General features: G+C 35.5%; 1 protein-coding gene across 1 annotated transcript; it reads left to right on the top strand.

Moving 5' to 3' along the window:
- The first annotated feature begins 8,128 nt into the window (after positions 1-8,128).
- Positions 8,129-14,338, top strand: LOC137254503 (pupal cuticle protein Edg-78E-like). Its single transcript, XM_067792205.1, has 2 exons — positions 8,129-8,223; positions 13,513-14,338. The coding sequence occupies exons 1-2, from the start codon at positions 8,212-8,214 to the stop codon at positions 14,050-14,052; spliced, it is 552 nt and encodes a 183-aa protein (XP_067648306.1). The 5' UTR covers positions 8,129-8,211; the 3' UTR covers positions 14,053-14,338.
- Positions 14,339-15,342: the final 1,004 nt, after the last annotated feature.

Raw genomic sequence — 15,342 nt, 5'->3', positions numbered from 1 at the left:
CCCATCTACTAAGTTTCATCGCTTTATCCGTCTTTGGTAATGAATTATCGCACTTTTTTGGTTTTTCGAAATTTTCGATATCGAAAAAGTGGGCCTGGTTATAATCTAATTTCGTTCGTTTTAAATAGCAATCTGAGATGAGCGCCCAGGAATCTACATACCAAATTTCATCAAGATACCTCAAAATTTACTCAAGTTATCGTGTTAACGGACAGACGGACGGATGGACACGGCTAAATGAATTTTTTTTTCCCCCAGATCAATTTGATATATAGAGGTCTATATCTATCTCGATTAGTTTATGCCGTTACGGATTATCGTTATGCGAACAAAATTAATATACTCTGTGAGCTCTGCTCAGCTGAGTATAAAAAATCGATTTTCGGTGATCTTCTAGCTGAAGACTAAACTACAAGGCCAGTGAACATGCAATTTGTTCTTCATCATCAAAATACTTACTTAACTGTAGTGTTAACATTTTGCACAAAAAAGCAGTGATAATGGTAAAACTAAATCGTTTTGAAATGGGATGGGTTTGTCATGAATGCTGATCGATTTTGTTTAAATAATTAATAACATCAAAAATAAAAGAATATTAAATATTAAACAAAAACTAAACTTCACAGCAGGGATGCCAATAGAAAGCGTCTTTGTCGAAGTTTTATCGTATGTGCTACATGATTAATGTTGGAAGTGCTAAAATGTTGATTCGATGACACCTTCTATGTTACGGGCATGGTTGCCCTTTACGTTATATTTCTTGTAGCGGAAAAAGTACTAAGTCCGTCGGTATTTCAACCGCCATATTACTACTATTACCCTTTAAAAAAGTCGAACCATCTGCTCAGTCTGGGCAGGATTCCGCTTTGGTAACTATCGGCATTGCAGTAATCCCACCACAAACGCTGGTCAAGTGAAGTCTGCTCAGTCTGGCCAGGATTCCGCTTTGGTAACTATCGGCATTGCGGTAATCCCATCACAAACGCTGGTCAAGTGAAGCAGAGTTCAATTCGATTCGACTACTCTGCTACAGTGAGACGAGTCTACGTACAGAGATAGTTCAGATATTACCCGACTAAGAGCTGCTACTTCAGTATACCATTTGAAACCCCTTAACGTCATATTTTTATGATAGGCTGAACCCGCTGAGGAGGTCGAAGTAACATTACAACAACAACAACCGGCATCTGTGTATACGATGACTCCCTAGTCAGTGCTTCTTGTGTGGTTGTTGATACGGATGAAGTGGCAATTCTACTCATATTAAACTTCCTCCTATCCTACGCGATGGATGCGAAAGCGATATGTATAGGTTTGGCGTCTAGGTGGGCGGTGGTATGCGACTGGCTGTAAACTTTAACCAAACGGTATTCGTTTATTTCACGAAAAAAGCCTTGACTGAAGTAGTCTTACTATATCTAACCTTTAGAGAAACCTGTCGGGGATCTTAATGTGGAGAATAAAACTGGGAAGGCCTTCAGTTTTCACTGAGAAGATTTTTGTGGCAACACACTCGTAGTGTTGGCCAAATCACTGCCGAGGGGCAACCCCGATTAGAAAAACTTTTTTTAAATTGAAAAAACTTGTTTCTAAATTTTCGAAGTTATTTTGCCCGGCGCCTGAACCCAGGATCTTCGGTATGGTAGGCGGAAAACGCTACCACCAAACTACAGCAGCCACTCTTATACGACACATATGCAGGATTAATAATAAAGATATTCTACGTAGTATTTCAACAGAAATGTTTCTTAAGGCCGCGGTACAATGACATTTTTCATATAGATGCGTTTAACACAAGCTTATGCATTCCAATAACATCGCCACAATCAACTAAGATGTTGCGTTTGTAAATATGAAGGAATTTCAGACTTGGCAATTGAAGTTTATTATACCTTGCCCATTCACATACAAAATTTCGCGAAGCACTGTTGTAAACATTCTCCCTATACAACAACAAGTAAGGAAGGTTAAGTTCGGGTGTAACCGAACATTACATACTCAGTTGAGAGCTATGGTGACAACATAAGGGAAAGTAACCATGTAGGAAAATGAACCGAGGGTAACCCTGGAATGTGTTTGTATGACATGTCTATCAAATGAAAGGCACTAAAGAGTATTTTATGAGGGAGTGGGCCATAGTTCTATAGGTGGACGCCATTTAGGGATATCGCCATAAAGGTGGATCAGGGTTGACTCTAGAATTTGTTTGTACGATATGGGTATCAAATGAAAGGTGTTAATGAGTATTTTAAAAGGGAGTAATCCTTAGTTCCATAGGTGGACGCCGTTTCGAGATATCTCCATAAAGGTGGACCAGGGGTGACCCTAGAATTTGTTTGTACGATATGGGTATCAAATTATAGGTATTAATGAGGGTTTTAAAAGGGAGTGGTGATAGTTGTATAGGTGGTCGCCTTTTCGAGATATCGCCATAAAGGTGGACCAGGGGTGACTCTACGGGTATCAAATGAAAGGTGTTAATGAGTATTTTTAAAAGGGAGTGGGCCTTCGTTCTATAGGAGGACGCCTTTTCGAGATATCGCCATAAAGGTGGACCAGGGGTGACTCTAAAATGTGTTTGTACGATATTGGTATCAAATTAAAGGTATCAATGAGAGTTTTAAAAGGGAATGGTGGTAGTTGTATATGTGAAAGCGTTTTCCAGATATCGACCAAAATGTGGACCAGGGTGACCCAGAATATCATCTGTTGGATACCGCTAATTTATTTATATATGTAATACCTGCCAAGATTTCAAGTGTTCTTTATTTCGCCCTGCAGAACTTTTTCATTTTCTTCTACTTAATATGGTAGGTGTCACAACCATTTTACAAAGTTTCTTCTAAAGTTATATTTCGCGTCAATAAACCAATCCAATTACCATGTTTGATCCCTTTTTTCGTATTTGGTATAGAGTTATGGCATTTTTTTCATTTTTCGTAATTTTCGATATCGAAAAAGTGGGCGTGGTCATAGTCGGATTTCGTTAATTTTTTATACCAAGATAAAGTGCGTTCAGATAAGTACGTGAACTAAGTTCAGTAAAGATATGTAAATTTTTGCTCTAGTTATCGTGTTAACGGCCATGCGGAAGGACAGACGGACGACTGTGTATAAAAACTGGGCGTGGCATTAACCGATTTCGCCCATTTTCACAGAAAACAGTTAACGTCATAAAGTCTATGCCCCTACCAAATTTCAAAAGGATTGGTTAATTTTTGTTCGACTTATGGCGTTAAAAGTATCCTAGACAAATTAAATGAAAAGGGCGGAGCCACGCCCATTTTGAAATTTTCTTTTATTTTTGTATTTTGTTGCACCATATCATTACTGGTGTTGAATGTTGACATAATTTACTTATATACTATAAAGATATAAAATTTTTTTTTTGAAAGTGGGCGTGGTCCTTCTCCGATTTTACTAATTTTTATTAAGCGTACATATAGTAATAGGAGTAACGTTCCTGTCAAATTTCATCTTGATATCTTCAACGACTGCCAAATTACAGCTTGCAACGTTTTAAATTACCTTCTTTTAAAAGTGGGCGGTGCCACGCCCATTGTCCAAAATTTTACTAATTTTCTATTCTGCGTCATAAGTTCAACTCACCTACCAAATTTCATCGCTTTATCTGTCTTTGGTAATGAATTATTGCACTTTTTCGGTTTTTCGAAATTTTCGATATCGAAAAAGTGGGCGTGGTTATAGTTCGATATCGTTCATTTTAAATAGCGATCTGAGATGAGTGCTCAGGAACCTACATACCAAATTTCATCAAGATACCTCAAAATTTACTCAAGTTATCGTGTTAACGGACGGACGGCGGACGGACGGACGGACGGACGGACATGGCTCAATCAAATTTTTTTTCGATCCTGATGATTTTGATATATGGAAGTCTATATCTATCTCGATTCCTTTATACCTGTACAACCAACCGTTATCCAGTCAAACTTAATATACTCTGTGAGCTCTGCTCAACTGAGTATAAAAATACTTACTAACAAATTTTGTGTCGTATTCGATTGTTATATTGCAGTTTTTAATTGCGAAAAATGTTAGAAAATTTACCAACCAGTGGGAAAAATAAGTTCACTTGCAAAGTGTGCCAACACCCTTAGCCAAAGCAAATGTCAAATTCTTGTTCTAATGATTTGCTTGGAACAAAATTTGGGAGATGGCTACTTTTCAATATCAGATGGCGCCAGTGTCGCTCATTCTACCGTTCTCCATAAAAATACGTGCAATCTACTCATAATGCAGATGCTTGTGTTAAACTCATCTATATGAAAAACTGCTTATGTGTCGGAGCTGTTAGTAGGATTTGAATCTAGAGTTGCCCCTGCACCTTATTGTATTCATTACTTTACCACTTATATGAAATAGTTAAAAATTTTAAAATAAGTGTGACTATAAAAGCATGACACGATAGATATATTTTATCAGCTTTGCAATCAACGAATTTACAGTAGGGTTGCCAGCTAGTCTTATTAAAATTTTAATTTCTACTTATGCATGTAATCATGTTTGATTGATTTGTTCTAATATTGATAAAGTATTTTTTGGACTATTTTAAAGTTATTCTATATTTCTATGCCAAATGAAAACAAATGTACCAAATTAGGTAAAATATAAAATAAATGGCAATAATGACCATGGGTTTGTGTATCGATTTAGAATGCCTCTCATACAAATTTAATAGGCGATATAAAATTCTATATCGTTATGATTCTTGGGAAATATTAAACACGAATTCATTACACACTTCAGGCACGGTATATCATATTGTAAAAATCTCAAGGCTATATTCGCAACAAAACTATAAACATCAATAATAATTAAAGTTAGAAACATAAAATGCAAAACAACTGAAAAAAACACAAAAACAATATCTAACCAATTGACAAATTGTAGAGCAAAATAAGTATAAATTCTTTTTGAATTGCAGATCATCATAAACTCTTTGAAATGTGTAATCTTCTTTTTTATAAAACACAATTTTTTATTAGCTCAGTATTGCTAATGCATACCAGATCACATATACCACCATAAGTAGCTGCGTATGTCTATATGCATATATTGTTGTATATTTTTGCTAATATACTTTTTAAGTGTTTATTAATTTTTTTTCATGCAACTTATAAGTCTAAAGTTGGTAACATGCTGAGCAACAAGACCAATAAATTGGAATTGAATTGATGATAGTCTTCATATGAAATTGTTGCTAAGCTTCAGATGAGTTAGTTGTTGGTGTATTTTAGATCTGTATTCAGGGTGTGCAAATTTGTAGTTTAAATTCTTTTCAGTAAAATAAGTTTATATACTTGGGATTAAGGAGGAAAAGGTAGACAGATTTAAACCTTCCTCAACTAGATTTTCAAATTAGTTTGAGAATTAAGCTTAACTTAACACTTCGATTGTGCAGCTAAGAAAAAATGCTGGTAAAATCAACACCGGGCCAATTCAACTTAAATTTCTGTAAATTTGTGTCTAACGTAGAAGCTGTTGATTCTAAATAGACTTGTTTCAAAAGTCAAATCAACAAATACATTTCATTATACGTAAGCCTGAGCTCTATTAAACTAAAAATTATAATACCAATAAAAACTACTGAAATAACGGATTAATTTCAACAATAGGGTAACAGTGAAGGCTGTTGATATGACACAGACTTCTGCAGCACAATGGTCATAAGAACAAAATAGTAAATGCTGTGAGCTCTAAGTTTCTCTTAAAAATTAGCGAATGAATTTGAATAGTACCGAAGTTTTTTTTCTGTTGAAATGACAACTAAAACAGTTATTGACAACTAAAACAGTTATTTCAACAGAAAAATCCATTCAATTGATTGACAATCTGTTATTGTTGCAGATTATTATTAAATTAACACTAAATGTTTCTCTTATAACAAATTACTTAACAAATTTGTTCTCTTAAGAAAAAACTCGGTTGAACAACAAACAAAACTTGTTGCTTTTTTTGCGTCAATTCTTTTGGGTGGAAGCTAATAACATAAGAATTATGGTAACTCTAGCGCTAATGTGCTAGCGAACCATCTATTTCTTCTTTTTGTAGCGATAACGAGACCCCCCGAAAGTTGTATGAATTTTTACCGATGTTCACGGTAATTTACCGATTGTTGATGAGGTAAGTTCCGGAAAATAGCAACATAATAGTATTAGCGCGATCATCTCGGGAACAACTAGAAATGACTACGTTAAATTTGCTAAGTCATTCAACCTCCTCCTTCACAGAGGAGCTTGGGATCGCTATAGCCTCGCCTGATAAATAAGTAAGATTCGCCAAGGGTGAGGTTGAAAATTGGGTTGGATAAGCTATAAATTGCGTAGGCTCCTGAACTCCTTGAATTCCGTATAGGCGACCATCTTACCGTTTGTTAAAAAGTATATGTCTCACGTATCTGCTCATGGTATCCTATCTGTCACTTCTTTAGGTCATGCTATTGATGACATTTCCCGCGAATAGTTCACCTAGTGTCTCTTCTAACCTCCCTTCCCATTTCGTGGAGATACTACAGAAGTTAGCGTGTCGGCTTAAAAATGATGTTAAGTAGAAGTTTTAGCCCTGGGTTCAGAATGTGAATTGATTCTTGGGCCATTGCAGTACTGTTGCTTCATTGTTGTTGCAGGCTTCGTATAGTTTGGTGCCTGTATGGCAACATCATCTTTATCGATTCTACACGGATATTTTCTATACATGTTCATCATCATCTGCTAGAATATATATTGATAGCTTCTGTTGAAACTGTGCGCTGAGCTGAAGTGTTTCTCAGATTTCTGCACCAGAAATGAGTATGCAACCCGAGGCTGAAGCGAGTAACTTCCTTTTACATGGCTTTCGACTGCATTTGTTTGCCATTTATCTGCTAAAATATGGTACGATGTGCGAAGCTCTTCGCAGACTCCTCTAAAATGCTCCGAGAGAATGCGAATTCGTTGAGATTAAAATGTCTAGTGTGACCAGCAAGACTATCGATCCTGTTTGATGGCAGCTGTCTTTACTGCTGTTATGACATCTATTGTAGATCCAGAAAGCAAGCTGTCGGTGATAAACTCCTCCCTCATCCTTTCTTGCTGCCATGTGGCGTAGCCTTAGCAGGCATTACATAACTTTTCTGGCAGTGTCCATCATACATAAGGGGAATAAAGAAGCAAAGCTCCATTGTCCTTGGAAAATAGAACTAGCAAAAAGTGTATTGTCTCATCAACCATTACACTCCATTAGTCAGCCTTTAGAAATAATCTTTCAGAGACTAAGGTTAAATAGGCTATCAAGTCGCCAAGGCTACATCAATGCTGCGGACGAACAAACTGATCCTGGCTATCATCTTAAGGCCTAACTTTCATAGCATTTCCCATTCGACAGCTCTGCGATCAGTACACAAAAACCTAACCTAAGTTCTAGCTGATAGCTGCAGCGCCGGTGTTGACCTTGTCCAACCCACGTGTGGCCTTATTGGGTTGGCTGTAGCACTTCGGCGGCCTGCTTACACTAATGTTGATTTGAAAGCAGCTAATCATTTCGGTTATAACTGTTTCACCTTTGGTGCGGCCAGTGTCTCTCTTAAAGTGCTACATGTTCTAGACCTGCTGAACGGTACTGTATGTATACTATTCGCGGCAATCACTTAATGCTCCACCCTGTATATGAGTTTGCATACCAAAATCAGTTAACGATTTTCCGCTGCTCAATTTTTCATTTTAAAAATTTTGTTTCCTCTTCAAAGAGTTCACATTCTTTTTCGTATTAAAGAAGGCGGTTTCGAGTGCGCATAACTGCATTGGCGCATACATACATACACTCATGCATAGATTCGTAAACTTATAAACATTTGCAAGGTATTTTGTAATTATTATAAATTTTTTACCACTACTATAATTTCCAGTTTATGAATAGATTTTGTGTTAGATTTTCGGCGCACAAAGCCACACTTCGGCAGATATCTATGTATGCATAGTATATATGTATGCACGTAAGTAGGTGTTTGTTTGTATGTTTTGTGTTTAGGCATACGCTTAGGTACTTTGGTAATTGTCGGTTCGCAATTAAAATCTTTGAGTATAAATGCAAATACTTTGACAGCTGTTGATTCAAAAACAATTCGAGTTTGAAAGCCATCACAACGTGCAACACAACAATATTTTTATAGATCGTCAAAATCAAAACAGAATACTTAAGAAAAAAATTAAAATGTCCAAAATTGTAAGTGTTTTTCGAGAAAAAATATTTAAAAGTCAAACGTTCTAAATTAAAACAAATTCTTTTGGAATATGGGGTGAAGTGCTCGTACACATTTTTTTTTTGAAATAATTAAGTCTAACAAAAACAATAATAAAATGATAAAAGAAATATATAAATGACAACAAAAGTAAATAAAAATAATTAATTTGAAAAATACTTAAAAAAATTGTAAATTAAAGTTTTGGTAAAAATTAAAATAAATTAGGCGCTTAAAAATGGCAATAATTAAAATTATTTCTTAAAAAAAATATTCAAAAAAAAAAGATTGAGCAAAAAATATTGTAAATTTTAGCAGTTCTTCATCTTTGCCTAAATTAAAAAAAACATTAGGAAAAAAAATGTGTAACGGAAGAAAAATTCAAAAAGGCGAGAAAACAATAAAAATAATTTATTTAATATAAAAAAAAAAAAAATAATTAAAATACTGTAAAATTTAATATTTCTTCAGTAAAAACTATAATCATTTATTGGTAGACAATGAGTTATAGAATAAAAAACTAACAAACAGAATTTGAAATAAAAAGAAATTAAAAGTAAAATAATAAAAATGGTTTATCAAAAGTTTAGTATTTGCACGGTAATAATTTAAATCTTTTATAAAACATAAAACAGTACAAAAAAAAAAAAAAACGAAAATGTAATTTAAAAATGAGAATAATAAAAACCATAAATTGGCAATAATTAAAATTATTTCTTAAAAAAAAAAATATTCAAAAAAAGATTGAGCAAAAATATTGTAAATTTAGTATTTTTTCAGCAAAAATATAAGTCTTTTTCAAAAATTAAAAAAAAAAAAAAACACGACGAACAAAAACGTGTAACAGACGAAAACTTCAAAAAGGCGAGAGAACAATAAAAATAATTAATTTAATAAAAAAAAAAATTCTGTAAAATTTGAGTATTTCTTCAGTAAAAACTATGATCATTTATTGGCAGAAAATGAGTTATAGAATGAAAAAACTAACATATATAATTTGAAAAAAAAAAAATTTATTAATAGTAAAATTATAAAAAAGATTCATTAAAATTTTAGTAATAATTTAAATCTTTTATAAAATATAAAACAATAAAAAAAACAAAAATTTAATTTAAAGATGAGAATAACAAAAGCCATAAATTTAAAAAATATTCCTAAAAAAGCTCCAAAAAAAGTTCCAAGACATTATAATAAAAAAAAATAAAAACTATCAAAAAATTGTGCGTTTAAAATGAAAACAATGCAAAATTTTACATATTAAGCCCATAGTTAAGTCGCTATATGAGCAAATCCCAGCATTCAGTTCTCTCTCTCTCTCTCTCTATATCGCCAATTGGTTTATAACAGTGGTCAGTAGTAAGATCAGTATAAGCATAGATGAATGGATTTGCAACTCTTTGTTTCGAGAGAGCGCTGTCAAAATGCACATTTTTTATAACATTTAACAATGATGCCACTCCAAACAAAAATGAATAGATCTGAAAATGGGGATTTTTGACATACATTTCGGCGATTATAGTTTCAATCATTTAATAAAATGATAGTCGTAAAATATTTATTTCCTTAAAGTTATTTTACAATAATACGACTAGTTAGAGTTAAATATAAACAAATCTAAGTAAAACTAACATTTCGATTAAATTAATTAGTCAAATATTGTAACGCATTTAACTCGCAGTGAAAACCATATATTCTTTTGAAATTTCAGTAAATCGGACCTATGATATAATAGTTAACATTATTTAATGGATAGGGCTTATCCTACATGTCTGGCGTTCCAGGTTCTGTGATCAAAATGGACTGGTTGCATCGGAAGTTCATATTTACAAAACCTGTTTTTAGTGATAACTTTTGAATGGGAAATAATATTTACCCTCCGCCTTTGAACTAATAATACTTACACTAAAACAAGTATTTTTTTCCTTTTTCCCATAATTTTTAAACGCTATTCTACAGTTGTAGGTCAAACTAAAGTTTACCAAAATTTTTGGCACGTTTTTCGTTTTGGCTGGCACATTTTTTGTTCTGGGACCCGCTTCAGCTGGCGCGAGGGATTTATCTGTGATTGCTGCCAGCAACAACTAGGAGATAAATCCCTCGTGAGAGCGAAAATATGAGAGCGTAAACAAAAGATTCGTATCAATCTAATCTATGAGTATAAGATCAATATCAGGCGAACTAATAACCGATTGTGACAGAACCGCAGTTCATATTTGCAAATAAATTGGTTATTACTTATCTTATCATACATATGTGCACTAACTGATATCGATCATTTTCGCCTGGTGGTTTGTTTGGTACTGATTTATTTTGTTTCTTTTAGAAACGAAACACTTATATTCTCACATTGAGTTTTGCGCTCCATTACACATTGGCACCTGCTTTATATGTAGTATACAAAGGAGAGCGACGTCTTTGACTGCAGAATGGCAAAACCCTTTACCACTGTAAGGCAGTTTCATTGGTATGCAGTTATATGGACTGCCACTCTCATTAAGTAACTATAAGGATACTGATATTTTGCAGCATTATTAAGGCTAAAATAACATCCATAGAGTAGCGTATATTTAAAAATTCTACATCCGATTTACTCTAGCCATAAAGTAGCAGTGAATGCCCTTCAAACAGTAATCTGAGAGTTGTTGCAATTGTATGGGACCCAGGTCACAGCGATACACCTGGTTACTGCGCTAACGATGCTACGTTCATGTAATGGCTTGGAGTCATTAATCTAAATGCACTTGCTGGGATATTAATTGATGAGAGAATATTTAAATGATGAGAGTATATAAAGAGCACATGCCATCAAAACGGATAACTTCTGTTACAAGCCGACCTAATATAAACGCACGCAAGTCATTTTCTGTCAAAAATGTCTCATGCACATACAACTTGTATGAGAGCAACCCAAATTGAATTTGCTGCGTGAAAACCTAACTCGATTTCCAATTTTTGTTCTGCATGAGATTTAGATTTGACGTTTGCACACATGCTTTACATTGTCGCAACGCATGCTTATTTGAGTTCGGGCAAAAAACGCCGGTTGTGTGCGTGCGCTAAAAGAACGCAGTGCGGTCTTATTAGGTTGGCTTGTTACAGCTGCAGAATATGTTGGAAAATGTGGCAATATTTCAAACATCAGGAAATACATTCCAATAACCGTATGATGCAACTACCCACTAATTTTCCATCTAAAGTCATTGGGTAACTATAACTAGCTCAGTGTTAGTTTATCGTTGGATGGCAGACTAGGCTTTACTCGTCGATATATACTCTACGTCATTGAAGCTTCGTGAAATTGATAGTGAAAATAGGTTTTTTCCATGCATAAATAACAACAAATTTCTTAAAATAATCAAAAATAGTAGATAATTGCTTGTTTGCGATACCCTGTGAAATGGAAATTTACAATTAAACGCCCGAGGACCTTCTTAGACTAGGTTGGGAGGTTAGGTTATACTGAACTAGTCGGTCCATAAGGACCTCACATAGACTGGATGAGTCCGTTAGGTTAGGTTAGGTTGAATTGGCCGGTCTATGAGGACCTCACATAGACTGAATGAGTCCGTAGTGTTTAGAAGTTTATTTTAACGACCAAACTGAAAACCCCTGTCAAAAACCAGGACCTATGTTATAAAATAACTCCGTCCTCTTGGCAAATACTAGAAGATTTCTAGGACTTAAGCTACTTGCTGCTTCTAGATCTGACAGCTGTATCACTCCCAATGGCGGGAGTCTTAAACTGGCAAGCGCAGGGCACGAGCACAAAACGTGCCCGATCGTTTCCTTCTCCAACCCGCACTCCCTACATCTGCTATCACTGACCAAACCTAATTTCAAGCTATGTGACGCCAGAAGGTAGTGTCCAGTCAGAATACCCGTCATGAGTCTACAGTCCTCTCTTTTTGATGATAGAAGCAACTTTGCTAGTCTAAGGTTGTAAGACCTACACATAATCTTCGATACTTTAAGTTGGTAGAGTTTGAAGACTTTTACAGGTTTTTTGATAGATTACATCAAAATTTGAAACCAGCTGGGTTGATCCCAGCGAATTGTGGATTGCAGAGCTTTTCTCCTAGTGGTAAGACAGCACAGTTTGCATCATGACATAGTCTAAATTAATCAAAGACGTGTAAAACGTGTAAGGCTGCAGGAAGCGTTTTCAGAAGATTTGCCTTATGTTACAAATGTTCGAGTATTTGTGCAAAAACAAAAACACAAGATTCATTTTCTTTCGTTGACTTTTCGATAGGCTGGAAAGTTTACTATTTGAAGACAACGCGATTTCGGCGTTATGCTATCTTCAGTGCTTCTTTTGTCTACAGTAGTGTTGTTTTCTAAAATAACATATCTTGGGAGCATTCTTTCAGATATCTTGCAGTTTGGGGTCTGCACTAAAGAAAATCGTCTTCATTGAAACGGAGGTTATCCCAGAAGTGAAGATCTCTGTTTTTTTATCAGCTTTAATTTTTAAATACTGAACCAGGTGGAAGAGATTTTATATGTCCGCCAGAAGCGTTTTCTTATACCACTGGAAAAATAGAGAGTGGCGATGATCAACTGACCTAAGAAAATAAATATTAATCTTTGTAGTTTTTTTACTAAACTGGAATCTAAATCCAAGGTCAATGGGAATGGCTATTGCTACCCAAGTTACAACCAAACAGATTGATTGTAAAGGAAACTCTTACTTTAAGGACTAATTTATAGGAAAAGTAGTAAAAGATGGAATCAAGACCCATATTATCACAAAAAATGCAAAAACCATGACCCGAATAGGATCGGAAAGCATCTCGAATCATTTTTAAACTGTGCTGCGGTTTGACAAGAGAATGAGTTACGGCGGCTTACCGGTAGAAGTAGGCATCGATTCAACTTTCCACAAAAGCAAGTTAAATCATGCATTCTTTCATAGCTCAAACCAGGTTTATAATGCTGCTGAAAAAGTGACGATGAAACTCATGTTTCATAAAGGGAGGGTAAAAAAGTGCTGTCATAACAAGCCTTTAGGTACTTGACCTCAGTGTAGCGCAAATCTACCATAGCCACCTTTTTTTTTGTAGGTAATTCATTCAACAGAAAAATTTAATGACATATAGGTACTAATAATATGGCCACCACAGTATGTTTTCAATACGTATACATCAACAAGGAATCTGTGTGCACATGTACTTTCCGGAGTACATCCGCTTATCGGATGTAACAATTAAACACAAATTTTCGCTTGCTCTGACGTCTTTCTAACAAAAAATTCTCTTCTACTTTCATTACAGTTTGCACTTACCATTATCGCTCTATGCGCTTTCTCGCTTTCACTAAGCAACGCTTCTCCTGCAGTCAGTGAATTATATGGTGCGCCCTATCATGGAACAGGCGGACGTGGTGGTGGTGGTGCTGGCGGTGCTGGCGGTGGTAGTTCAAGTGCTGATGCCCATGCCGAAATACGTAGTTATACTAATGATTTGAAAGAGGATGGCAGCTACAATTATCAATTTGAAACAAGTAACGGTATTTCAGCACAAGAATCCGGTGTAGGCGGTCATTATGCTACCGGTTCATCACAGTACTATTCACCAGATGGTCAATTGATACAATTGACTTACACCGCCGATGAGAATGGATTCCAGCCACAAGGTGCTCATTTACCTACACCACCACCAATTCCAGAGGCCATCTTGAAGGCTTTGGAATATATTCGTACACATCCACCACAACCTGAAAATCAACAGCAATATGGTGGTTCGCATCAAGGACGTGGCAGTGGATCGGCGCCTTCGCAACTTTATGGCGCACCCTATCACAAGAAGAAATAGAATTGAAAGGCTTTATATTGAAACTAAACGATCATCACGGAATTATTGTTTTATCTGGAGGTTAATGAATAAGATACTCGTGAGCTGTAAGTGATGGACACGCAATTTCAGCTAAATGTGATAAATATATAGCTCGTTGTGGGTATTTTAGCTGGGTTTTAAGAAAGTTTTTCGGTTTGTCACATTGTTGTAAATAAAATGAAGAAAAAAAAAACAAACTAAATACCTATTTATGTAAAATTCATCACTTAATTAGTCTTAAGTACTATTCGTTAATAAATTTGAAATGAATATTTAAATATTTTTTTTTTTAATTGAAGTTGTTGGGCTTAAGGTGCATGGGAGCTGGAGGATGCAAGTTGTACTCTTAAAAGTTATAATTTTCTACTTTATATTGTGGATATTTCTTCTTGGGCAAACTCATGGACTCTGCCCACCATGCTGTCGTCACAAAGGTAGAGCAACATGTTGCCTTCAAGTACTTCACACCGTGCTGAAAGAGAGGTTTAGCAACATCTATCCGCAAAAAGTTATTGGCTCCCTACTGAATTCGGGCTTTCTCGAAGTCAACTCCCAACGATAAGGACTATTCAAACCAAGCTGGGAGACTCCTCTATGATACAGAGGCACGCCAAAAGGAGGTGTGAAATTACGCTGACTTCCTTACTAATTAAATTAGGATGGTCTCTTGAAATATATAGCAGTACTGGTCTTTTGAAACTGGCCTCAAATTCAATTCTATGAAATGGTACTATTTAGAAGGTGTTAAAATTTTTCAGTCCACTGCTCTTAAGTGGAGTGAGGCTCAAATATTCACTGGAGGTTAAATACCTCGGCATCATCTTCGACAATAAACTAAATCAAATACGTTGAGGACAGAATCAGAAAGGCTATTACTTCCCTCTTCGATTTTAAAGAAGTCATGCGTAAAATGTGTGTTTTGAAGTCAAACATAATACCCTGGCTATATATCGCGGTAGTGAGACCCATCTTATTTAACGGCATCACTGCTTGGAACTCTACGTACGATGGTAAGTACCGAAGAAGATTTAATGATGAGCTGTACGAGCTCCGGCTAAGAAAATATTTCTCCCGGAAGCCGCCTATGGAAGCAGAAGAAGAGGGCGGCCCCACTCCGTTAGAAGGACCAGGTGGAAAACGATTTAAACTCCCTTTGTGTGACCAATTGACGCCAGTTGGCAGAGCGAAGAAGCGACTGGCGCGCTTTGTTGGATGGCCATAACCGTTTAAGCGGTTAAGCGCCTATTAAGTAAGTAATTGTTTGGTGAA

Source organism: Eurosta solidaginis, chromosome 5, assembly GCF_040869045.1.
Source record: "Eurosta solidaginis isolate ZX-2024a chromosome 5, ASM4086904v1, whole genome shotgun sequence".
NCBI classification, from domain to species: Eukaryota; Metazoa; Arthropoda; class Insecta; order Diptera; family Tephritidae; genus Eurosta; species Eurosta solidaginis.
The sequence above is the reverse complement of the archived record's forward strand: the minus strand, read 5'-3'. Positions and strand labels throughout refer to the sequence as shown.